Source organism: Homalodisca vitripennis, chromosome 4 (assembly GCF_021130785.1).
Source record: "Homalodisca vitripennis isolate AUS2020 chromosome 4, UT_GWSS_2.1, whole genome shotgun sequence".
In the NCBI taxonomy this organism is placed as follows: domain Eukaryota; kingdom Metazoa; phylum Arthropoda; class Insecta; order Hemiptera; family Cicadellidae; genus Homalodisca; species Homalodisca vitripennis.
In genome coordinates, this window is record NC_060210.1 from 84,832,310 (window position 1) to 84,858,674 (window position 26,365).

Below are 26,365 nucleotides of genomic sequence, written 5' to 3' on the forward strand. Positions count from 1 at the left end.
AAAATTTGTCAAAAAACAAATTTTATCAATTTGCTGAAACAGCTAAATATTCTGTACTGTGATATTTTAAACTGTGACGAACTGATACAATCAGGACACCAGGTCGTGACAGTACAATAACTGGAAACCTAGTTTATTGTACCATATTATCATTCAGTTGTTATCTCTACTTTGTTTAGTTATGAATTCATTTAGATACGAATGAACAAAAACGAGACAATTCTGTTTACTATATTTAAAATCGAGCTTTTTTATGTTACAAATTGTTATGGTACCTACAAGTATATAAACACTACTACATATATATTCTTATTTTATAATTAAAAGTATAACACAAATATGTTTTAATAATATAAAGCATTGTAGAAAACAGGTAGATTATTCGCAAACAAAACAAAGTAAATTATGTTTGAACCAATTGATTGCAGTTTTGACAGATAATATTCGTTTGTAAAAATGTCGTAATACACCATCGGTCAGAATAAATCATGCACATAACAAAATTCCGACTTGGAGAAGAACAACTGAAGTCAAAAGACCACTTTAGCTGTAGAACTCACTGAGCTCAGTATAAATCAAAATTGTATTGGGTATGTTCGTCCGCGTATTAATGTCTTTTAGAGCGTGGTATCACCTGTGTATGTCAGATTACAATGTTAAGTGCAATCTGAACTAACAATAATATATTTCTACTATTTTATGTATTTCAGTAAATACGAATTAAATACTTATTTACTTGAATATGCTTTTTGATCAAGGGAATAAATAAGGCTGCAAAGACCTTGCCTTCATTATTGAGGGACGACAGGTCCTATAAAATCGTGTCTGCTCCACTAGTATATATGTGCGTGCGACAACACTACATTGAATGATTGTGGAGAATTGAAAGTTGTCATAGGTTGCTCTTTGTGCCAGGAAGTCTCTACTGATTTTGGATTCGATGGTCAAAATTAAAGATAAAAATAATATTCTTGCTTTTTTAATTGGTATCATGAGTATATGATGCAACGGGGAAATTGCAGAATGTGTGTGAACTTTGTCTGTTTTTGTTATTTGGTAAATCGTAAATAACAAACTAATCAATTGTCAAAATTAAGTATATCACCAAATGAGTTTTAGTTGTACATATGATCCACTGCATTGTATTGGTTGACAACACTTTCTCTACGTTCTGGTTTGTCTTTCGATACTCAGTTGTATTGTTTAAGTGAAATCATACTACACAGTCTTCAGCGACACATTCCCCATGAGACGAATCCTTCCGAATCGTTGTAGATGAATCTCCTTAGGATTGTCCTCAGACTGGGGGCCGTTGTAGGATATGGGGATGGATAGATATTATATGACAAAGAGTTATGATATAACTTGAGAAAATCCTATAAATGTACAAGCCATATAAAAGAATTGTAAAAATATATTTCCGTAATGTTCAATTAAAAATACGAGATAAAGCCGTGCTGAGGAGTTGTATCCAATAAGTTTTTTTTATAGTTTTATATTAACATGATTTGTACGTGTTGAAACCATATTTAATAGGCATAGTGAATTTAACCATTACTTATGCTTTGTAGTACGACGTAATGTGTGTGTTCATCAAATCTGAGATCGTAACTTACCGTACATAGGTCTTTAGCAGATTTTTAGGCAAGCATTAATTATATCACTCAGGCTTTATAAGAAATTTTATCAGTATCGTGACGCAAATAGAAATATATGCAAAGTTTCAGTGATTGGAAGAAAGAGTGAGCAATCTTACAATGCTTAGGGCGTGAGAGTATTTTTTTACTCTTACATGGGGCACTGCAGATGTAGCATATACAATTTGTATATATTTTTCGTAAGTTGAGACTCTTAACGATTAAGAAAACATAATTAACAACCCAATAGTCGTATCTTTTCCTAAATTAAATGGTATCGACGACATATCTTTAAAAACGTTCTTTAGAAAAAAAGATAGGAATACCATACGATAGTTCATAGTTCCATACACAACTACAGAATTATCAGTTATTACCGATAATCACTTGTATAAGCGTACATCAGCAACAGATACGGTATATTGCGCCTCTCCCACTAAAGCTCACTTTGCTATCACCGTCCTTGCCAAACATCACACGTATCTGTAGCAAATAGTTCACCGAGTAGGTTCTTTACACTATTGCGTAATGTGGACTTACATCAGACTTCTTTATTATCAGACGCGTTATCAGCTACGAGTATAATAGTGACATGTAGCCCACGTATACCAGCACAATGTCAACATTGTTGTCACCCGTTATCGCAACCTTTTGTTTTGTTTTCCATGAACAGTTCTAAACATTTATAATTACTTTTTATAAATTAAGAATTGACTTTATACTGTTGGACCTTAAATAATTATTTTATTTAAATTATATTCATTGAGGCAGTGAAGAGCAAATAAAAAGCAAAAATTAGGTTATTACTAATTCAAATTGTAACAGCTTAAAATAGTTATTTCTTTATCTAGCCCCGTTAGTGGGTAATGAATCACAAGTTAAGATTAAAAAACTCAACAACCAGCTGATAAGAGGTGGTTTGAGTAAGGAATCTTGGAACGCTGTAATTTATTAACCGGCGACTGGTGAGGTTAATCTAAGATAATAATTTAATTAGACGTTGATGAAAACACTCAGAAATAATAGTGTATCTACTGTAAGGAATTTTGGAACGAGAAGGTGACGCTGTAATTTATTAACCGGCGACTGGTGAGGTTAATCTAAGATAATAATTTAATTAGACGTTGATGAAAACACTCAGAAATAATAGTGTATCTACTGTAAGGAATCTTGGAACGAGAAGGTGACGCTGTAATTTATTAACCGGCGACTTGTGAGGTTAATCTAAGATAATAATTTAATTAGACGTTGATGAAAACACTCAAAAAACATAGTGTATCTACTGTACGTCGGTTATCTAATCTCAAAAATATAGGAATTTAGTAGTTGACCATGTTTTTTCCAATATCCTAAAAATATTTCATCTAATACATTAAATATAAATGCTGTATACATAACTTGTAGGAAAATGTATATTAAGGATATAATCATAATAAGTTATATAGCTTTTAGGGACATAAACTTTTGAAGTGGTAAACACAGTTCTTAGGTATTCTAACAATAATAAATAAACGATAAGATTATCATTTACTCGTATAAACAAAGTGCGATAGGTAAAAAAACAACAGAAATTCTAGAGATTGGGTATAAAAGGTCTCTTCACAGCCTATCGCCATTTATCTGTAGAAACATTTAACTTCTTGCAGCACTTACTTACAGTACTTTCTGAAAGCCTTTGTGCCTCTAGAAATTCCAATAATAAAAATGTCAGTATCTGAAATCACCATACATGTAGGAGATTACAGCTTTCGGCACCATTTATTCTGTAGAACCATTTAACTCCTCGCATCACTTACCTTTTGAGAGCCTACCTACCTATAGAAGTTCCAACTAATAAAAGTTTCAGTATCTGAAATCACCATATATGTAGGAGATTACAGCTTTCGCCACCATTTATTCTGTAGAACCATTTAACTCCTCGCATCACTTACCTTTTGAGAGCCTACCTACCTATAGAAGTTCCAACTAATAAAAGTTTCAGTATCTGAAATCACCATATATGTAGGAGATTACAGCTTTCGCCACCATTTATTCTGTAGAACCATTTAACTCCTCGCATCACTTACCTTTTGAGAGCCTACCGTACCTATAGAAGTTCCAACTAATAAAAGTTTCAGTATCTGAAATCACCATATATGTAGGAGATTACAGCTTTCGCCACCATTTATTTTGTAGAACCATTTAACTCCTCGCATCACTTACCTTTTGAGAGCCTACCTACCTATAGAAGTTCCAACTAATAAAAGTTTCAGTATCTGAAATCGCCATATATGTAGGAGATTACAGCTTTCGCCACCATTTATTCTGTAGAACCATTTAACTCCTCGCATCACTTACCTTTTGAGAGCCTACGTACCTTTAGAAGTTCCAACTAATAAAAGTTGCAGTACTTGAAATAATCATATCTGTAGGAGATTACTGCTTTGGGCACCATTTATTCTGTAGAACCATTTAACTCCTCGCATCACTTACCTTTTGAGAGCCTACGTACCTTTAGAAGTTCCGACTAATAAAAGTTGCAGTACTTGAAATAATCATATCTGTAGGAGATTACTGCTTTGGGAACTATTTATTCTGTAGAACTATTTAACTTTTCATTACTTACCTCCTAAGGGACTTTCCTGCTTCTAGAAGTTACAAGTAATGGTAGACCTTGAAATTTTTATGTTCCATAAGTTTTTGCCGTTAGATTGTTCCTTTTTGGCCTACACTAGGAGGTTTCGGTCTCCAAGAATGGTAGTTTCTAACCTCATTTTTCTAAAAGAGTTTATTCATTTTTTAAAGCTAAATTTAGTTTTAGTGAATGTTTGCTTTAATAACTGTTCAGTTCAGTTATAATGTCTTTAAGGTGTCCAAGTTAATAATGTGGACCACTGATATACTCTGGTAGTCCACATATGGCAATAAATATTATTCATTGGTATTAACACTGGTTTCTTGAACTTTTTGGAGGATAAAAATATTTCTTTCCCGCCCCCCGCCCCTTTGAAAAAGCAGGTAGAGGGTGGTCACTTTAAATTTTCAAATTGCAACCCCTATCTTATGACATGTCATGTGAAAGGTAAATTCTAAAGAAACGCATTGACATGAAAAAAACATCTCTACGACGATCCTAGTAAAGTTATGGGCAAAAAAGCCCTGACATCTAAATGTAAATTAAGCCCTGATACGCCTGGTTATATTCCAAGAGGCCACTTGTACATATATATATATATATATATATATATATATATATATATATATATATATATATATATATATATATATATATATATACCTTATATAATATATAAGGTAAAACACAGTTCATTGAGTTAAACATTTGTTATGGCCGCCCTTTTGATGATCTTAAAGATAATACTCATATTATAATATTTTTCGAGGAATAACGTGATATACCTTATATTTTGTCATTAAGAAATCATGCCAATTTCATTAAACTCGCTGATTTATAAGGCAGTTCCATACCTGGTAGTAACTAACGCGAAAACGTTTCCCTTTCAGTTCCACTCTCTTGGATTTACATTCCTTTAATGACTTATTCTCGGTCAAATTTTCTCACATAATGATCATGCCAATAATGTGTTCAGTCCATGCAACCGTAAGGCTAGAGTAGATGTGTGTATTGACTCAGAGTGCGATTGGTCTGAAGAACGAATAGGAGCTTACCATTTACCAACAAAACTTCCATGCTAATTTTTGTTACGTTATCTCAAGTGCGAGCGTAATCTGAAAAAATGCAAAACTGAGACTCTTCTGAACATAGTCAGTGCAATATGTAGATTAGATATCCAACACCTCACCAATACTTTCAAACACTTCCACCTGACATAGGTGATCATTAACTCACAACTGCCTGTAGAGTATTACTGCACCATAATGACTAGAGGCAGTTAATACACAATACCAGTGTGCTCTATATAGGTAACAGTAGGATAATGTGGGTTAATCCTTTAAACTTCATAAAATCGACAGACTATGATTTTGGTGTGTATAATCTTCTAACTGAATTGCGGTACATTTTCAGTCGGATATTATTTGGCATATTTTATATGGTATTAATGTAAAAACTAATCAGTGTATTCTAGACTCAATGTGCATTTTAAATCCTAAGGCAAAATATATTAAGGCAGTTTTTAAATCTGACAATTTGATACCTAGTAAATACTTTTTTTGAACGAGTCAATGTGTAAACTTACAGATCAAATTGTGTATATGGAGGCATTTATAAGTTTTGTCACCTAACGATGTTGGAATTGCAGGTGATGAGTCGTAGGTTTTGATTTGCGCAACCGAGACCGGAAGTTAGGCGGAAGAACGATTGGACTCGGAGACGCCGGAACTACCGGTGTTGTGTCCCTATGCGCGTATGAATCAGGGATTGTAAAAGTGCTGACACAGAGGTCGGTGTCCTGGGATTTGGATTGGAAATAAAATGGACCAGCGTCTGGTTATAACTGTACGTAGGCCGTGTTCTCCATATTTAGGAGAAACTGAGTTTAATAATGTAATTCTTTGGTGCTAACATAATATCTTAGTGCTATTAGGCAGGGTGCACACTGAAGAAACCTGTTTCAGGAAACCGTTTTCATGAAATTGGTTTCAAGAAAACCATTTAATTTAAATATGCACACAGCAGAAACGGGTTTCCATCAGTTTCATGATGGATTCGGATGATGATGATGTGGTTATTTTGTGGTGGTGGCTAAAGAAAAAGAAAAGAAGAAAGTATTGGGTTCACCCGTTGATCAGGGATCGTCAACACAGTACTTACGTTGTAGCTCGTCTTCTTTGCCAAAATTTAAGGGCAGTGATGAAAATGTATGTCATCGTATTGTTGACAAAAATTTGAAAACAGCAAAGGCTATCAGGAATTATCTTAAAACATATTTTTTGATTCCAGGGATAGCAATTCCGCCACAATGGGAGTTGACACATGAAAGCAGGGATTAGGTGCAGGCCATATTGTTGTTGCATTGAAGTATGTGCAAAGGCTTAACTGCTTTATTCAATAATGTATATGTCTTTTAAAGTCGACATATTGTTTATCGTGTTATACTTATTGCCGATTGCCATGCTCCTTGTACTTTATCCCTATTGCTGTATTCCTATAGGAAATCATAGAGGCAAGGATGGTTTTCGACAGCTTCTGCTAACTTCTCTTGGAAATAAATTTCTGCCATACTAAAACAGCAAATTCTTTTCGATATATTAGGTTAGAAATGTGTCATTTAAAACGTTACATAATTTTAATGAATATAAGTATCAATGGTATTGGTACCGAAAATCGAAAAAATAAGTATCGACACTATAGTATTACTTTTATACTGTGGAAAGCACTTTTAATAATTTATTTAAGTCATACATGGTATTAAAATCACTTGAAACATGAAACTAAAGCCATTATGAAATCTGTTTTTTGGGTTGCGTGTAAACCAGTTTCAAGAAATCTATGAAACTACAGTTTCATGAAACGCAGTGTGCACAGCCCTGCGTTATTCTAACCTATCTGTTGCAAGCAACTAAAGTTTCTCGTTTCATGAAATCGGTTTCCTGAAACAGGTTTCTTCAGTGTGCACCCTGCCTAAGCTTTACGTCATGGGAGAACATAAGCTCTATGATAAAAACTTGCTATACGCTACACGTCATTGGGCTTAGAAAACTTAAAGTTGTTATTACCGATACATTTGGACATATAAACAGTTCGAAACCTAAATGGTTCGGAATCCTAATTGAACTGTAGGTTTTGTTTTCACAAAATAAATAACGAAAAGCAATAGGTTTCTTTTAAATTTGTGCCAGAATATCAAAAGTATAGTTGTTTAATATAATATTTTAATATCTTATCGTATTAGCATAAGTAGAATTGCATTGGCTGTTGCTTTTAGTAATGAATCTTATTCATCAAATTATAAATTAAAAGTATAAAATTGTTGGTATTGACTGAGACAGACGCCTTACCGCGCAGAGTAGTAAAGAGAGTAGTCGGTCTCACTCAATAATCAGCAGTGAAGGTGTTAAACACGGTACAGTGTCAAGTCTTAAATAAATTGTGACTTTAAAAGTGCTACAACTGTTATACAAACTAAATTGAGACTATATAATTTTGTGACTATTATATAAATTTCACCTCTTAAAATCTCATAAATTATGATGTTATTACTACTGAAAGAAGTTTATCTAACAAATACATTGTTAAAAAGTAAAGGAAAATATATTAAAACTTGATATTATGTTACAAAGTATGCAATTTGGAGTACTAATACAGCCATAATGAATAAGTTGCACCAATAAAGTCATCAATCAGTTGTCACTTTTGAGGTCATTCATTCGACCCAAATACCAAGAATAGCACGCTAAACATCTTTGCGTGCGATCATGAATCTTGACCTCACCTCGATGAGTCCACCCTCTCTCTCCATCCCCGCCTCTGACACAGCGTGGTCACAGCACAGTGGGAGCGGATCGCAAGGTTCCAGTTCCAGTTCAACGCGGACCTCATTATGTGAGAGTATTGTGACTTCACGGTTCGAAAGACCAGGTCCACCCTCTCTCTCCAACCCTACCTCTGACACAGCGTGGTCACAGTACAGTGGGAGCGACTGCACAGTCCGATAGTTCGGAGTCCACCCTATGTCTCGAACACTGACTCTGACACAGCGTGTACCTCACAGCACAGTGGGAGCGACTTCACAGTCCGACAGTTCGGAGTCCACCCTCTCTCTCGAACACTGACTCTTGACACAGCGTAGCCACGTCGCAACAGGAACGGATTCGCAAGATTATAGTAAAACGCGGACTTCATTATGTGAGAGTATTGTGACTTAGCGGTTGCACAGTCCTAGGTCCACCCTCTCTCTCCAACCCTACCTCTGACACAGCGTTGCCACAGCGCGGTGGGAGCGGATTCGCAAGATTCCAGTTCAACGCGGACCTCATTATGTGAGAGTATTGTGACTTAGCGGTTGCACAGTCCTAGGTCCACCCTCTCTCTCCAACCCTGCCTCTGACACAGCGTTGCCACAGCGCGGTGGAAGCGGATTCGCAAGATTCCAGTTCAACGCGGACCTCATTATGTGAGAGTATTGTGACTTCACGGTCCGACAGTCCAGGGTCCACCCTTCCGGGGTCCGCCTGACGCTGCTAGGCCAGTCGGTGTCGGCTTGTCGTCGCTGTAACTCGCGCTACAACTACATCTACATCAGCATTGTTGCCAGGTGATCCCTGAATATCGAGCACCTCAATATCTACACCATTTTCTTAATTGCACAGTTGAACTTGAACAGTTGTATAGCCAAACTTATAGGAAACCTTATGTCTTTCATAATCTCGCAGATTTAGTTTAGAAACAAAGATTTGTTCCATACAAAACTAAATTTAATCATGTTTGTCTTTCTTGTACCACCAATATTTTTGTGTATCTATTCAATAAAGGTATTGTGTACCGTAATAATTCTGTTTATTATCAATGTGCATTGGTATTACAACATATCTTATTTAATTCAATTTTCTAATAATGTGAATGTTGGTACTAAGCAGATATAAAAGGTACAAAGTTATGACGCACTTTGACATTGAATGGCAAGTGTTTCTATGTGAGAATTGGAGATGAATCATTAATAATGTTTGCTGTGGTTGGTATAAAATGTTATGCGATATACACAATACAAAATTATGATGCACTTTCACATTGAGTGACTTAAGTGTTTCTATACTTAGTAAGACTTGTGAGTAATAATTTTTGCTGTGGTTGGTATAATATGTTATATTTGCGCTACAACACAATACAAAATTAAGATCGGGATATCGTTGTTACGTGTTACTATTTATCATAACCTGTGTGCAAAGGTAGATAGGATAGATACCTGTAGCTTTAATAGTTCTAGAGATATTTTTTTGTACAAAATACAAAATGGTGCCTGGCGGCTAAACGACACTTTTGTCGATCTATGTTTATAGAACATAGTTTTTAATCATGAGTACTATCACCCACAGAAGTTTTTGACATCCTATCGTAAATACCCTGTATATTTTCTTACTCGAAAATTATTTTAAGGCTTGTGGTGAATAATTATGTCAATACAACCTATTATATGTTTACATCAAATATGTTTTGTATAAATTTCTTTTATTATTTTGTATTGTTCAACTGTATTAATTTTCTATGGTTGGTTTTGAGATGATTAAATTGTAACAAAAATAAAACCCTTTATTATGTTACTTTATTAACTGGTTACTTTTTTTTGCATTACAAGGCTCGTTATGTCGAAAATAAATTAATTCGAGTGATCAATTATTATTTATTGAGTGATTTATAACAAGTGAAGGTAAAACTCTCAGTTTAATAACTACAGTTACTGTTACCGAAATTGTTAATTTGGAGCCTGAACCATTGTGAATGTGAACTTAGTCTGTACACATTTATAAGTCAGTTGCTCGAGTTGTAAAACTCCAGCTCACGGCTTTTCCCATAGTTTATAACAAATGCTTGGCCTTACGCAACACATGCATTGTTAATTCAAATTCGTGTTCATGGATTTTTGCAGAATTGTTCACAGTAAGGTTTGAATTATTAAGAGTTAATTCCGTATGGAGGAGTTTTATTTATATTTTACGTATAAGTTACATGTATACATTGCAAGTATTAATATTTTTTATTTATGGTGACCTCGTTCACGTGTTTAAGTGGGATTTAAAGTTAGATACTTGAACTATATTGAACTATGTTTCCATATCATTATGATATCGAACCCTATGGAAGACGTTTGCAGAATGTTATCGAGCTGCAAGGTTCACAAAGTCTATAGCACACGATAAAGGATATTGCTACGTTCTCACAATTAATCATAAATTGGAAGAAACACTTTGGCCTTTAGTTTTATGGTTTGGTTCTCCTTAGCCTTAAGCAACAGATGCATTGGTAATTAAAACCCGAGTTCAAGGAGCCCTGCATAATTGTTCACAATAAGGGTTGAATTATTAAGAGTTGTATGGTGGAGTTGTATTTAATATTTTCAATATAAATTACATGTATACATTTTAAGTTTTAATTTTTGTATTCGTTGTTATTATTTATTTGTTACTATTTATCAAAACCGACCTCCAGATGACTATTTGATCTGAATGCAGTAGATTTACTAAGAAACCATTCTTGTATTCATTTATTGTGCTAGCCCTTTAGAATTCATGATCACAGGATGATTGTTTGCCTAATTCAACTGATAGTGAACTACTTTCCATTTAAGATGAGAGTTCCCTAATGTAAGCCCAACTTTTATACGTTAAGTAGAGTTATAGACGTTAACTTGCCACTTCTACTCCTCCCTGAGGTAACTTTATTGTGGTATTAGCTGAGTCAAGTAGGCTTCCTAATCACTCGGTCTCAGCAGTGCAGCGAAAGTACTGGCCCATACGTGTGGTAGAAGTCTCGCTTCGCCAGCGAGAAGTGTCCACGTCTTTCCAGACTTGTTTAGATGCGTCAAACACCTGGCGTTTGCATTATAATAGACTGCAATTTTCGTCTTTCCACGTTTTGCATTTTAAACTACCTTGTTTATTTTTTAGCTGTGTTATTATATTCTTTGCTGGAGTGCTTTAAACTAGAAGTTTCATGAGATCTTTAGTACATTGATTACAGCTGATAGGTGGTACACCCACACTTGTGAGGTTATTATAAAACAATTGGAAACAAAATTGTGAGTGTGCTATATAAACTTACAAATATATCAATACTCACTTGTCTGGTTTGAGAAGGGGTGAACTGTGAAAGTTGCATCAATCCTTTTGAATTTTCAGTTGTATTAAACATATGAATATTCCATAAATCGTTTGATACGTGGATGCTACTTTTGTATTAATAATGTAAAAATAGAAACGAAAAGAACGTAACAATGATCTACTATTGTAATTTATTTATTACAACACTATAAACTGAAAAATTAATTAATTAATATTTGAGTTTCAATGTACACTTAATTAATGGCAAGCCATGAAATGCTGGATTTAAGTGTATCGGTGTAACAGCTAAGTACTCTAACAAAATTGCAATTAATTTTAGAATGGGCAGTGAGTGATCTTGTCAAAGTGATGATAAAGCAGAAGAGACCAATTTTTACAGTCGGATTCACTCAAGTTTGGATTGATTTGTGAGTCAAGTCTTAAAACCTCCCAAAAGGATCATAAAATCCTACACTTACAAAATAATTTAGACAATCACTGTATAAATTCTATTTCATAGTGAAGTCTGAACGGTATGGAATCAGAATTAAGAGCGGTTAACTTGTAAACTGAAACGTCCATGCCCGCTGCCTGGAGTGGGGATGACATTCTACCCATATCCTAGATCTTCTAGAATATTTAAAAGTGCAGTTTGCACCATAAAATATTTAATTTAAGATGTGCTATGTGTAACACAGCAAATCTTTTGTGTTATTTATTGTGTTTTAACAATGGCTCTTGTGTTTCAGGAGAGACTTCCAGCAGTTCTACGCACAGCACGCCGAGTACGCCAATACTCGGAGACCCCGCCCCAGCCCCTACCGCCTCCGAGGCCACCTCCCCGAGCGACCAGTCTGAGCCAACGTCGGCCGGTGCCAAAGGTACAGCACTCGTCGTCTTTTATTTCCTTGTAGTTTTAGTTTCAAGCAAATTTTAGGTTGAGTGAAAATTTGCTGACTGTCTTTGGAAAATAGATTCTAGATATAATGGCAACGTTGAAAATTAAAAATTCATGATCCGATTTCGAAAGAACTGTATCGCATAGCATTAATGTAAAGTCAATAGTATTTTGTTCATAATTCTAGAGAATCTGGTGGATAATTTTATTCCGTATGTATGAATGTAACTGTAAAATGTAATTTACTATCAAAATAGTAAAGTTTATATTACAAAACATTACTAAAAAATAAACATCGACTATGAGAACACCTTAAATTATAACAAACCAAAGGATCATAGTATAAATATACTTTAAGAATCATAATATAATCGAATATCATAATCTATTATATTCCCATTTTCGATTATAATATAATAATAATAACCATTAGACACACATACATAATATTGTAACTTTATAAACTACTACAATTATAAGAATTAATCGGCACATATAATAGTAGTTAATTGAATAATTTTATAATTATTGTACACAAAACTACTAAACCTGCAGTATATTGTTACTAAGTCGTCCGAAGTTTAAAGACACTGATTTCGATACCATCTATCAGTTTTTGTCGGTTTTGTTACTGTTAGCGTGTAGCAATATTTAGTCGATTTTATTCTTCTGTAATCGTCTTTCCTTTTTTTGTCTTTTTATTGAAACATGATTCTTAATTATAATAAAAATGTCTGTATTATTAGAAAGTTTACGACCAATGTAAGCTTTGGTATTATATATTCTTATTTTATTATTACCAAATAATATTGTAAAGTATACAACACACTTTTAAAAATTAGATTTATTACTTTGTATTATTTTATACTATTACTTCAATATTTCTAAATAAAATGCCTTATTCTCGAACTTTTTATGGGGCTTGGATACAATATAACACTCTTTTTATGTGGATAATACAAGATACGTTTACAATACAAAGCAATATCATATTGTAAGTTTGATTATTAGTAATTTAGATTAAATTAAAGAAAGATGACGCGTAAATACGACGTAAATGTAAATGCCTCGTATTAATATTAAACTGTTTTAAGGGTTTAAAAATTAGTATGAAAGATCCAATACTATTTAGTACTTCCCCTCTAAATCAAATTTTTCCCGTTTATTCAGGGATTATATTGGTAGTCGTATTTTAAGCTGTTGTTATGCTCAGTTTTCGTGTGTGGACTTTGGAATTCCGTGAATAAGACAAAAGAGCGAGGAAAGAAAGGTACCAAGACCGAAGCTCAAGTGAAATCTGCCGAGAACCCCTTACAGAGGGTTACAGAGTCGCCAGTCCAAGATCCAGTGCCGAAGACATCATCAAGTAAAGCGAGGAGGCTGCGCAAGTTAAAGTTGAAGAATGGAAAGCGAGAAGAACAAGCTACGCCCGACCACGAGAGTGAGGAAACATTCGGTATTGAGAGAAATACACAGGATAGGCGCGATGAAGATGACAATATCGAGTTGGTAGTTGTTATGGAAGAAGAGGACATATGCAAAGTTGAAGCCGATGTTTCGCGAAATGAAGGAAGCCCTTCTGAGAGTGCTTCAGTCGTCAAAGAAACCACGACTACTGCAGTAGTGGAACAGAAAGACAACACTTCGAAAACGACTAAATCAAAGACGAAAAAGAAAAATGGAAAAAATAAAGGTTTTAGTTTATCACAAATATTTACATCGAAGAATGAAAAAATTACTAGTAGTGATGATGTTAAAATGGAATTTAAAGACAGTACGAGTATCACGACCGAACAAGTTTGTGACAGGAACAAGACAAAAGAAATGGTTTTAAACGAAAAATCTATTCGAATTATACCTGCCGCTTTAGCGGAAGCGACTGGTGAGATTGTAAAGGAGATTTTAGCCGAAAGCAGTATGGAAGCAAATGAAAATTCAGACCAGCAATCTCAGTCCAACATTTCAAGTAATGAAAGTTCAAACATACTGCCTGAGATTACTATTAAAGAACCCCCAATTTTAAATCCTTCCACAACTTTTACAATCAATACAATAGATCGCGAAACAATATTAGGGCCCTCTAAAACTGAAATGAACACTGAATATATTAAGTCAGCATCGTCGGTTTTAAAAGATTGTAAAACCATAGCGATTTGCTCCAGTGAAACTACAAATGAGCCAAAACAGGGCGACAACAACATTACAAATAAAGAAGTTTTAAAAGACTTAAAAGCAATTGAAGATGAAGTGCTTAGTGTGGACTTGAAAAACATTGACAACAATCAAAGCATAAAAAGAAATGAGACGGATGAAACTACCAAAATTACAATATTTGTTGTTCCACCTAACAACGTAGCTACAGAAGCGGAAGCTCCTGGTGTAAATTGGGAATCAGTTTCTAATTTTGAGTCAAAATCTCAAAATACCTCTTCTGGCAATGATGAAGTTCTACCAGAGACTTTAGTCCATCTTCCATCCAATGATCTCCAAGCATCTACTATTATGAAAGAAGGTAGGAATGGGATAGTTCAAATTGATGACTACGACCTTTCTGTTCAAGATTTATATAGTCCGTTTATGGCTCCAGAAGAAGAGGCTAGGCTGAGGAGTTTCTTGGAAACTCTAAATTTAACCAAACCTGAAGAGTATGATGACACATCATCTTCTAAGTCCTTCGGAGATTCCAGTTCTACGTCCATTTCGGAAAGTTCACCAATACCTCCTCCATCGATTGATGAAATTGTAGTATATCGACATGTCAAGAGTCACAGTGTTGCAGAGCCCTGTTACATACCACCAAGACACCACCGCCATTTAGATGTTATTACAGAAGAAAGCAGTGACCCAAGTGATTCAGAAAGGAGACAGGGTTCAGTCAGACCGTGGGAAAATTCTGAGATGATAAGAGAAAACAACGATATTGAGAAAATCCCAAACGATTGGTACGGATCGGAGGAAGAACCGGAAACTACATCTGATGAAGGGGGAATAGATCTATCGTGGAGAGACGGAAGAAAATTGGATGATGTTGAAGGAGTTGAGGTTGTCTATCTTAGTGATGACAGCGAAGTGGAAATATCCGTAAATAACGGTGAAAATGTTCGTATATTAGACAAGAATGAAAATTTACCCGAATTAGTTGTGGTTCACACCATTGATAGGGAAGATGTAAAGAGCACGGTGAAGCTTCGTCACCCCAAAGGAATAAAACACTCGGAGGACGAAGTTAAGCACAAAAAGAACGCAATGGACGAAATAGTTGCCATACTTGACAGTACTTATGAAATAAATAAAGACCTATTTATGAAGCATTCTTCGAATGATGCTAACATCAAGCCTTCTCCAAAAAAGATGAACGAATCGTCATCTAGAAGAACAGAAAATCTAAAAACTAATCAGCAACAAAAGACAAAACCCCCTGTTAAAATTATGACCAATACTGTTGACAATGATAAGGCAGCTTCATCTATTGTGAAGGGTGTTCTACAATTAGAAAAATATGATTCTCTAACTGCTCCAAATGAAGATAAAACTAATGAGGACTCATCAGATGAGCTCCCACTAGCTCAAGAATCTCTAGTTGCTATGACACCACCAACTTTATCTCGACAAGGATCTTCAAGCAGTGCAACATCTCAAAGTACGGCAAAGTATAACCCCGGGCAGTCACCGATGTCGTCTGAAACAGAAGATAAGGCTGAAATTGAGTCTAATCGTAAACGGAAGACTAAAAAGAAGTTATACAACCCCAAAAGCTTGATATGTTTGTCAAAAGAAGTTGTTACATGCTTGCCTCATGGAGAGTTTTACTTGAAAAAGATCGGATTTTGGAATGCTGATGTTTCAGAAAATGAAGCTAATTATAGTAATACGGAAACATCAATGAACGGGAAATTAACTTCATTACCACCTTCCGGGATCTCAACCAGAAGATCTTCTTATTACGAATTGGAACATATTTACTCTCAACCCATCCGTAACGGTCACGAAAAAGAAGTTTCTCCTCCAAGACCTGTATTGTTAAAATCTCCACCTCCTTCATCATTGATTTCCCCGTCACCAAATAGTGATCCGTGGATAGGTTTACCTACTTCTGCAGATAGTAGACTTTTGATTTGCCTCTCCCCGTCTCAGTCGAAGGAAAACACTATAACGTCAACTAAAGAAGCAACTGAACTGCTGGAGTTGCATAAAAAGTTTGTAGAACGGCGTGGTTACCACGAATCGAACAAGAGAAATTCCATATACTCGCCAAAAAGTGAGAGAAGTCGCACTCCCGATTTTAATTCGCCTGATCTAATTAGACTCGAGCCGTACGAGGCCAAAGAAGCGCAAGTGTATACACCCGAGCTATTGATAGAAGCTGCCAACTTGTTGGCACTGAAAGAGTATCGTCAAAGTAGGTTCAAGAGCGGGCAACAATTGAACACTTCAGAAACTTCAGATTTGACCGTTAATACAGTAATCAACAGCGATAATTTAGAGAAACCCGATGGCTTAAGTGAGGTGACGTCACCGCGGACGGAAATAGGTGCAGATTCAGAAGGCCCCGATTCGAATAGATCAGCTGGCACTTCAAGACTCCTGGCGCTGCTCCAAGACAGTGGCGTACCGTGCTCGTCGCCGAATAACACTGTTCCGTTAGAAATGGACCGTGTTGATAAGAGCGGCCCGGAAGCCGACCGTGTGCGTAGGTACACCGGAAGTTACATTTCTGAGTGGTTAACAATGACCGAAAACGTGTCATCCAGCGCGGATATCATTTCAAACACAGACTTTAATAAAAACGTCGTCGATTCGAAGGAGTGCGTTGATAATCGAGTGCCTAGCCTGGACAACGTTAACGAAGAAAGACACAAGGATCGGAGACAATTCGACGCAGACAAGTACAAGATATCGAAGCAAGGGGATATAGCGATCATCCAGTCTACAGAAGAGAGTGGAAGACAACACGCTGTTCGAGGTGAGAGACCGAAGTCCCTTCCGTCAGCCGGAGTGCCGGCGTTGACGCCCTCAGGGGGTGAGCTCTTCCGGGAACAGATGTACCACGAGTACATGAACAAAGTGGCAGAACGGACGGAAAGAAGGCAACAGAAAGTGATAAAAATATCTAGTCGACCACTGTCCGCTCATTCGAAACCCGAAATCCAACAAAAAGAGGAGGTCCAACAAAATCCTTCAGTGAACCAACTCGAATCCGAGTTTATGATCAAGGCTCGAGAACGAATGACCAAACTCGGCATCAACCTCGATGAAGAGCAGTCCTCTGAAACTACTGAAGAGACCAAAACAGAAGAACTGCCCAGACACCTGCAGGAGTTCATCGAGCTGACAACAGCGCCCCTGGCGGACGCCGCACAAGACGCCCCCACGGGTGAGTCGCACGTTTTTTCGTAGCAGCGTTTGAGTGTGATAACTTCCGATGCTGTGGATACTACTAACCTTACTTGTGCTGTGTGTCATGGTTGCTCTTGAAGTGGACTTGGTAGACTCTGAATATTGTTTCTATGTTGTGGCTGGTATTGTTATTATTGTTTTATTGTACACGAAATAACACATGTTTATGTTGTAATAACGTTTGACTGGATCTGTCAACGAACTGGAAACAAAAGTGAAGTATGTTTTGGTAATAAATAATCGAACGGACTAACCTATTTTATTTCCTTGTGGATTTTAAGTCCTGGCGCTTTCTAATTTAGTTTTACGATTGTAAAATAATTGGGCACACTTTTTACAGCATTTTATACTCCGTATTGACATTTGCGTACAATATGACAAAAATCATAAATCTGACTGAACTTTAATAAAAAAAATATAAAATATAGAAGATTTTAAATATACCATTATATTGATTGATATCAATGAGATTTAAATTGATTTACAGTATCGATCGAGGTTAAACATTTTTGACATTTCATTATTTAATTACGTACTTATATGACACAGGTTAAGGTTTTAGGCGGCATGTTTACACATGTTCATAAATAGCTTTATAAATGAGTGATTACGTAGAAGAGATCTATCATTATGACATGGTTTTCTTAAATGCACAATACGCATACGTTTATTACATGAAGATACAATAGCACTGACTTTTGTCAAGATATCCAAGAAGTAAGCAGAAATATTTATTATTTAACAAATACCTTTTTGTTGTAATATTTTATAACAGGTTATAAACTTTTTGTGGGGACAAACATAAAGTACATGATATATATATATATATATATATATATATTTTGTAAAATCGAATTTTGCAAATATATGATAATTTACGAATTGTATAATGTGAACGATAAAGCGCGGGAATTACATATTTGTGTAAATGCAAATGAGTTTCTATAAGAGCCTGCAAGCAAGTGGAAAGGGCGTATTGCATACCTGCAAGCAACTAGACATAATATTTGTACGTGCGTGCAAGCTTGTGGGCAAATAGTATGTGTGTGCCTGGAAGTGAGTGATTAGTGAAATTTGTGTACGTGCGCACAAGCGGTGGGTAGGTGATTTTTGGACGCATGCGTGCAAACGAGTTGATGGGTGGTATATCCACGTATGCATGCAAACGAGTTGATGGGTGGTATATCGACGTATGCGTGCAAACGAGTTGATGGGTGGTATATCGACGTATGCTTGCAAACGAGTTGATGGGTGGTATATCGACGTATGCATGCAAACGTACGTTGATGAGTGGTATATTGACGTATGCGTGCAAACGAGTTGATGAGTGGTATATGGACGCATTCGTGCAAACGTGTTGATGAGTGGTATATCGACGTATGCGTGCAAACGAGTTGATGAGTGGTATATGGACGTATGCGTGCAAACGAGTTGATGAGTGGTATATCGACGTATGCATGCAAACGAGTTGATGAGTGGTATATAGACGTATGCATGCAAACGAGTTGATGAGTGGTATATGGACGTATGCGTGCAAACGAGTTGATGAGTGGTATATCGACGTATGCATGCAAACGAGTTGATGAGTGGTATATGGACGCATTCGTGCAAACGAGTTGATGAGTGGTATATCGACGTATGCATGCAAACGAGTTGATGAGGGGTATATGGACGTATGCGTGCAAACGAGTTGATGAGTGGTATATGGACGTATGCATGCAAACGGGTTGAGTGGTATTTGGACGCATGCGTGCAAACGAGTTAATGAGTGGTATATGGACGCATGCGTGCAAACGACTTGCTAGTGGTATATGGACGCAAGCGTGCAAACGAATGGATGGGAGGTATTTTGATCCGTGCGTGCAAGGGAGTGGGAGGGTCGTGTTTGTGTGCGTGCGTGCAAGCGAGGAGGTAGGCTATGTTTGACAGCTCAGTTTGCTAATCTCTTGCATAAATCAAAGATGATGCTCCTGTTTACTCACCTACCCATTGTGCGCTTATTTCTGTCCCCTGCTCTTTAATTTATTCTCGTCGTTAGCAACAAACTTGACTTCTTCGTTAGCGCTGAGAAAATAAACAAGTTCGTCTCCAAGTGTGTGTTTTAGTTTATGTTAGGATTACGCATTTGTTTTTTCTGTCGTTTATTATAAATAGTTTACATTAATTTTAAAGTATCTTCATAAACAATGTACAACTTTACAACGTATTTTTTAATTATTTTTATTTCTATATATATTACTTTTTTACAATGCATATTGTTCATATAATAAGATTGTAACTGTATAAAGTTCGACTTGTTTAAAGTATTAGATATTTATAAAACCAATAGGCCTAGTAAATATTGTAGGTTAATTGTTTATTTGTCGTGTAGTGTGTGTTTTCACTATTGGGAATCAAGTAGAATAATTGGTCGACATACTTGCTACTCATTTCCAAAGAAAAGTCTGCAACGTATATATTGTGATTCTGCGGTAGCCTTTTTTATTCAAACTGTTATACTATATTTGTCAAACTACACTATATGTCAAACTACACTATATTTATTATTGTATAGTTTTATTTATTAATATACATACACACACACACACACACACACATATATATATATATATACATGTTTTATATATATATACATTTTATATATATATATATATATATATATATATATATAATTTCAATGAACATTGAATCACAAAAAGTACTTACTCCGCCGGGACTCGAACCCTGATCTCTCACTTGCTGGGTGAATGTGCTACCATTACACCACAGAGCCCTTACTTTTTATATATAAGGGTATATAAAAGGGTATATATATGTGTGTGTGTGTGTGTGTGTGTGTGTGTGTGTGTGTGTGTGTGTGTGTGTGTGTGTGTGTGTGTGTGTGTGTGTGTGTGTGTGTGTGTTTTATTATGTATTTTCTTGTTTACAAATAAAAAAAATGTAGGTCACTAGTTCGATATACTAATTAAATATATGTAATGCAAGAAGTGATAATTTCCATATATTACCCGTTTCATTTATGTGGCTATAGATTTTTATCTTCACCAAAACAGTTATATGGTTATGCTTTCTATACACGTGGTGGGATAGTCGAAAGACGAGTAGAATGCGTTATTCTACTCGTAGCATTAATTCTAGTTTCTGGTGTGCTTAAAACTATATAAAGCAAATTAACCCATAACGTGTACTACTCACTACTAGTATCCATAAACTTCCATTTGCAGTATCAGCTACTGAATGTAATGATTTGCCAATTTTTTCACATTGTAGTGCTGGTTACACAGATCATGAATTTTCCTGTGTCATCACATTCTAGTGCTAACAATATAAAGATTTCCCTGTGTTATCACATGCAGTGCTGATTACACAAGGCAAGATTTTGCCAATGCTTAGTACTTTCTTATGAAACTATTTCATTAAGAAACTTTCAGTTCACATGATTTATAATGCATTTATTAACGTAAACTGAAAACCAACATTATAATTATAATTCATAGAACAATATCTTCATCTCTTTACATTTTACTCGCGTCAAAGATGAAAATAATGCATGTTAAGTGATATGTAATCAACGTTAGGTTGTGTAAACTTTAAAATCTGTGAGTGTTTAGCAATGTATTTATCGTGGTTTAGTTTAAAAAACTAACATGAGAATAGGACATTAAAGTAGTTATTATATAATCAAAACATCGACTGAAAAATTAGTTAAGGTGGCGAGCTACTGATTGGGGATATATTTACGCAAGTAGGTCACGAACTCCACCCCTCTCTGTCAGGCCACTTTCTTGTTCCTTTCATCTACCAAGAAGCTTCCCTTTTATTGTTAACTTAGGTTCTTACATCCCTTTGTTACAATATTTGTTTCAATATTAAAGATTTATTATGATTTTCTTTAATCCATTATGCTTACAAATTGGCTGACATTAAGCAATAAAGTATTAGATATCTGAAATGATAATTTCCTAATTCTAATTTATATACTAAGAACGTAGTAACATTATCTGAACAAATGACCTTGCTTAGTTTATTTCTGGTTTCCGAATTGCACCTTAATTAAAACACATATATGGTTTCCGTTATGTTTCCATTATATTTAAACTCAAATCCCGTATAATTTCCTTTGATCCATCAATTACTGTACTTAAAACTTTTAATACTATCATAGAAAACATTATTTGTTTATTTAATGGTTGGCCAGAAACCTAATACTTATGAAATAACAGTTGGCTTTGTAATACCGAACTGTGATTCCCTCTATAAAACATAGTTAAAAACATCTTGATCACGTTTATTGGATTTATATAATGACAATTTAAGGACATGCAATTGTTTATTCCAGCAAAGTTTATGAACTAAATTGTTGCCATCGTTACGAGTACAAGTTAATGTTATTTGTTACGTCCAATAATGAAAGTATTGTTCAATTCTTATATAGAAATATTGGTTATTATTATAGTTTGGTATTAATTATTTATAACAATTTTAAGATATTCTTATGGTAAGCTATTAAAAAGAGTACTAAAATTTCATATACAATGTATTGAAATTTTACATTAAATACCACTTTTAAGTACATACAGGGTGAATCAAAAGTATCGGTATCCCATATGAATTTGTTAAGGCCTCCATCAAAACATTAAAAGTATACATAAAAAAGAGTTTCTTACTACGCTTTATGGTTTGTACTACAAATTTGTCCATGTCACCGAAACCCTCATTTTATGGTAACTTGAAAATATCAAATGTAATCTCCCGTCGAATTGTACCTATGTTTAAATGTCTTTTTTAAATACCAACAGTTCTTAGAGGTGCTAATTTGTGCCACTACAAAATAGAGGCTGATTCAAATGTAAATTTCTGTATATCTCTTTCTCACTTTTTAAAGGTTTCATTCAGAAAATCCCACTTTTACACTCACTAAAAAACTAATTTATTGGAACTAGTTTTATGTAGCCAAGAATAAAAACGTTTAAAATATTATTTCATATTCAAGAAAATATGCTAAGTAATGGTAAAGTTTTAAAATACTAAAATGTGTTTTTATTGCCACTACAAAGTAGGTGAAATCCCCCCATTAAAATGTCCTGAAAGTTTTTGAGATCCCAATTGTGGCACAGAAAAAAAGGGACGCCCTGTATATTTCAGAATTTGTTCCTACAACAATATCAACCAGCAGATTTGATCAACAAAAATACGGAGAAAGATAAAGACAATGCAATGCGGTGCAATATATAAGATCGCGTTTGTGTACACGAGAACAGATGTTACGTTGCCAAGGGAGATGCACAATAATAGAACGGCGAGAGACTTGCATTCCCCCTTTCCATGCATCTGCACCTTACCCATCTCCGACATACCGTGACAGACTGACAGAGAATGACGCGGAATGTATATCAAAGTTACAGTGCTCTTTGATTGCTATGTAGGCCTAATATTTCCAAAGGCCTTTAGCACGGATCCATAATTTCATGTAATAACTCGCAATAATAATCCAGAAATTAGTTGAATTTATTTTGGAAAGTTCTGAAAAAACGCATTATCAAACATTATTTACATTGGCAGTAATTACCACTAGTTATCGAAAATCACCTTTCGTGATTGAGTGTATTAATAGTATTAATCTCCACTCTAAGTATTTTAAATGTATTTCAATTTAAAATTACTGTATTTTTATTATTTTTATCTTCACATCCACGATTCAGTTTAATTTATTTTCTTCCTTTATTCAATTTCGAAAGTTGGAGTTAAAACTAATAATTTAAAGCATTTGTATGTTATGTTACAATTTAGTTTGTGTATTTATTTATTTACATTATTTTCACTCAGGTCTACAAAATTTATGAATAAAATGCACATTAATATGTGAAGTACAAGTACACCAAGAATTACAAATCTGCAGTATATACAATAGTAAACCACTGCTGAAATAAAATATAGTAAACAAATTAAGTTGTTAACATAACCATTAAAGGAATAATTGGCCTAAAACGTGCTTGAAGTTAAACTTTAAGGATTCTCTAAATACTTCCGGATAATTTTCAAGTTTCAGTTCATCGGTAAAGGTATTGTATATCCTCATAGCTGTAGATGTCCCTTCTTCATACAACTCCACACGACAAATCGCATACTCTTAATTGTAGGGTGTTTAAGAACTTTATTTTGGTTACTCTTTAAAAAGTTGTTAATCAATAATCAAAGTGTTTTAGAAACAAAGTAAAGGGAGTATGAAAATTCCATGACTTTAAAACTGTGTTTGTTGGATTGTAGCAGTCATTAAACGTTATCCTAAAAATTCATTTTGGATTTTGATAACATTTTTAATGTCAAATGGGTTTCTCCATAACACCGCCCCATATCTTATGTGGTAATATCCATAGGCATAATACACTTTAACGATCATAATAACTTTTTTGTTTTCGACAGTACAAACTAACCTTAAAAGCCAAAATAGTACATACCAAAGTAACAAAGCTTACCTGCCAAATCAAACAGGGAATAGATAAATTTAAGTAGCACATAACTTATGAAATCGCTTGTGAAGTTGAGCATCGTCAAATATAAACATATACATGTAGGAAAAATTTTAAATTCTCTATTGGTATCTTATATATTCTGAACGAAATTCAGTGACAAAATCCTGACACGGTGTTCCCTTAAGTTCAACAATGTCACTAGTTTTCTTTCTTCCGCAATATCGCATTTAGTTTCTAGTATATCCATTGCTCCATTTATTGATATTGATCTGCATTACAAAAATTATTAAAGTTAATGATTCCGAGAAAGAGAATCTCCTAAGAACTAGTGACGGCCGCAACAGTTTGTGACATTTCTTTTGATGCCGATGATGAACACTATCTCTGACAGATAGATGGCTGTATACAGGAGTCGTGTCGAAATGATGGCAAATGGCGGTTGGCAGTTTTGTTATTTATACTCGGCACAGTATGCCAACTCATGTATCACCTGTATGAGTCACATCCGGACGCCCTTGTCGTCTATGGCCCTCCGCCGTCGTCGCACGGCCGCGCCGCGACGCGCTGGTATATCTGTACCTGCTCCCCCCTCCCCCGAACCCGTCTTGACGCTTCGTTACCTCAACGGGAGGGAGGAATATATCTATAAGAAGCACCTTTATTTTCAAATTTTCAACAAATTCTGAAAATATAAATAGGCTACTTTATATAAATACATGGATGATACTTTAAAATAATATTTTTACATTATTATAAATATTTTTATAATAACAAGTATTTTAATACAAATAAAACTGTTAACGTAAAAAAATATATGTTTAAATATCAATGTAATTATTATATATTCCTTTATTTAAAATAGAAAAGCAACACGTGTTTGTCAAAATGTACAGACATATTTCGAATGTTAAGTGTAAACACAGTAGAATGAAATAAAACTTCAACTCACGTTATCTTATTTAACATTGTATTATTGATGTAATAATTAATGTAACGTTCTGCAGATGGCAAGATTGCATCTCAAAAGCCGAAGGTGGTGGTAGTAGACAAAGGCTTGCTCAAGGAAATTGACCAATCGCTAACTTTTAGCAAGGGATTTCTGATCAAGAAAGGTAACCGCATGATGCTTGGGACAAACCTCAACCCTCCCTTTTTTGAACGTCTCGTTCTCAATGTGCGTTTCCCGTCTATATTTTATCGAAAAAAACTTCCGCATGCTCTCCTTGGTTATGAAATATTAATTATAATTGTGAATGTGACATGTTTTCTAGAAAGAATAAAAATAAAAATCTTGAGTTCTTTTGAAACAAAAGAACATGTGTTTCTATAACTGCAATCAGCAAAGCACTTCACTCAACATTTGGATTCAATTTGGAATCTACGGTTCCTGTGGTGTTTCATTTCCAAACATATAACACCCGAATTGGATATATTGGGCTACTGAAAGGAAGAATTACTCAAAAACTGTTGTGGATAGAAGTAAAAGTAGGCTACACTTACCAAATTAAAAATAGCTAGTACCCATCTACTTCGGAAAGGTATTGAGGAGTTAAGGACTTAGTTGTCCAATCACCAGTTACTTTTCGGTTACAGTATTTAGCAGCGCAATAAGCTAACATCTATATCCAAGATCATTAGCAAAATTACCTATGTTCTTGACAGTGAAGAAGTCAGACAGTGTTTTTAAAGTCCGTTGTTAAAGTTTTTATTAATTTTTTAAAGAAAATGGATTTATGTTTGTAGTATTTCTTGGTTATAAGTCATGCTCGCGCAACATTTCTAATCAATTTATTTCTATTTGGTGAATTCCAAATCTTTAAAAATGAAATCTACTCTTTCGTGGCTGTTCACAAACATCTGATAGCACAGAGATTTGTTCGAAGGTACGTTGTCGATTTAAATGCTTATTTTTTGAGGTGTGTTGGGCTGACCACTGCCCGGTCAGCGCCGGAAGTACGGAGCACATTTGGTGGCAAATTGACAGCGGAAGTTGTAATGTGGGCGTGGCTGGGAGAGTGAGACGGAGAGATTGATCACATGCTATCTCTATCTCACTCTCTTATGTTTTTATAATGTGGTGACAACTAGACCGGCAAAAACTCGAGTCCGAGCCCACAGCCTCGTTTTGATTTGTGAGACAGTTTCTTCAGTGACATTATCGTTCTTAATCAGAGTTTAAAATGAGCTTCACTGTGTTGTTAAACTAAGTAATATCCTTTATTTTAAATATTTGTATGCGTTGA

At 35.1% G+C, this 26,365-nt stretch overlaps 1 protein-coding gene across 1 annotated transcript in view; it reads left to right on the plus strand.

Moving 5' to 3' along the window:
• The window catches only part of LOC124359669, a 162,323-nt gene that overhangs the window by 44,799 nt on the left and 91,159 nt on the right, over window positions 1–26,365 (plus strand). The window contains 3 exon segments of the mRNA XM_046812607.1: window positions 12,104–12,235; window positions 13,466–17,626; window positions 25,127–25,234. Coding sequence (XP_046668563.1) covers window positions 12,104–12,235; window positions 13,466–17,626; window positions 25,127–25,234 — 4,401 coding nt within the window.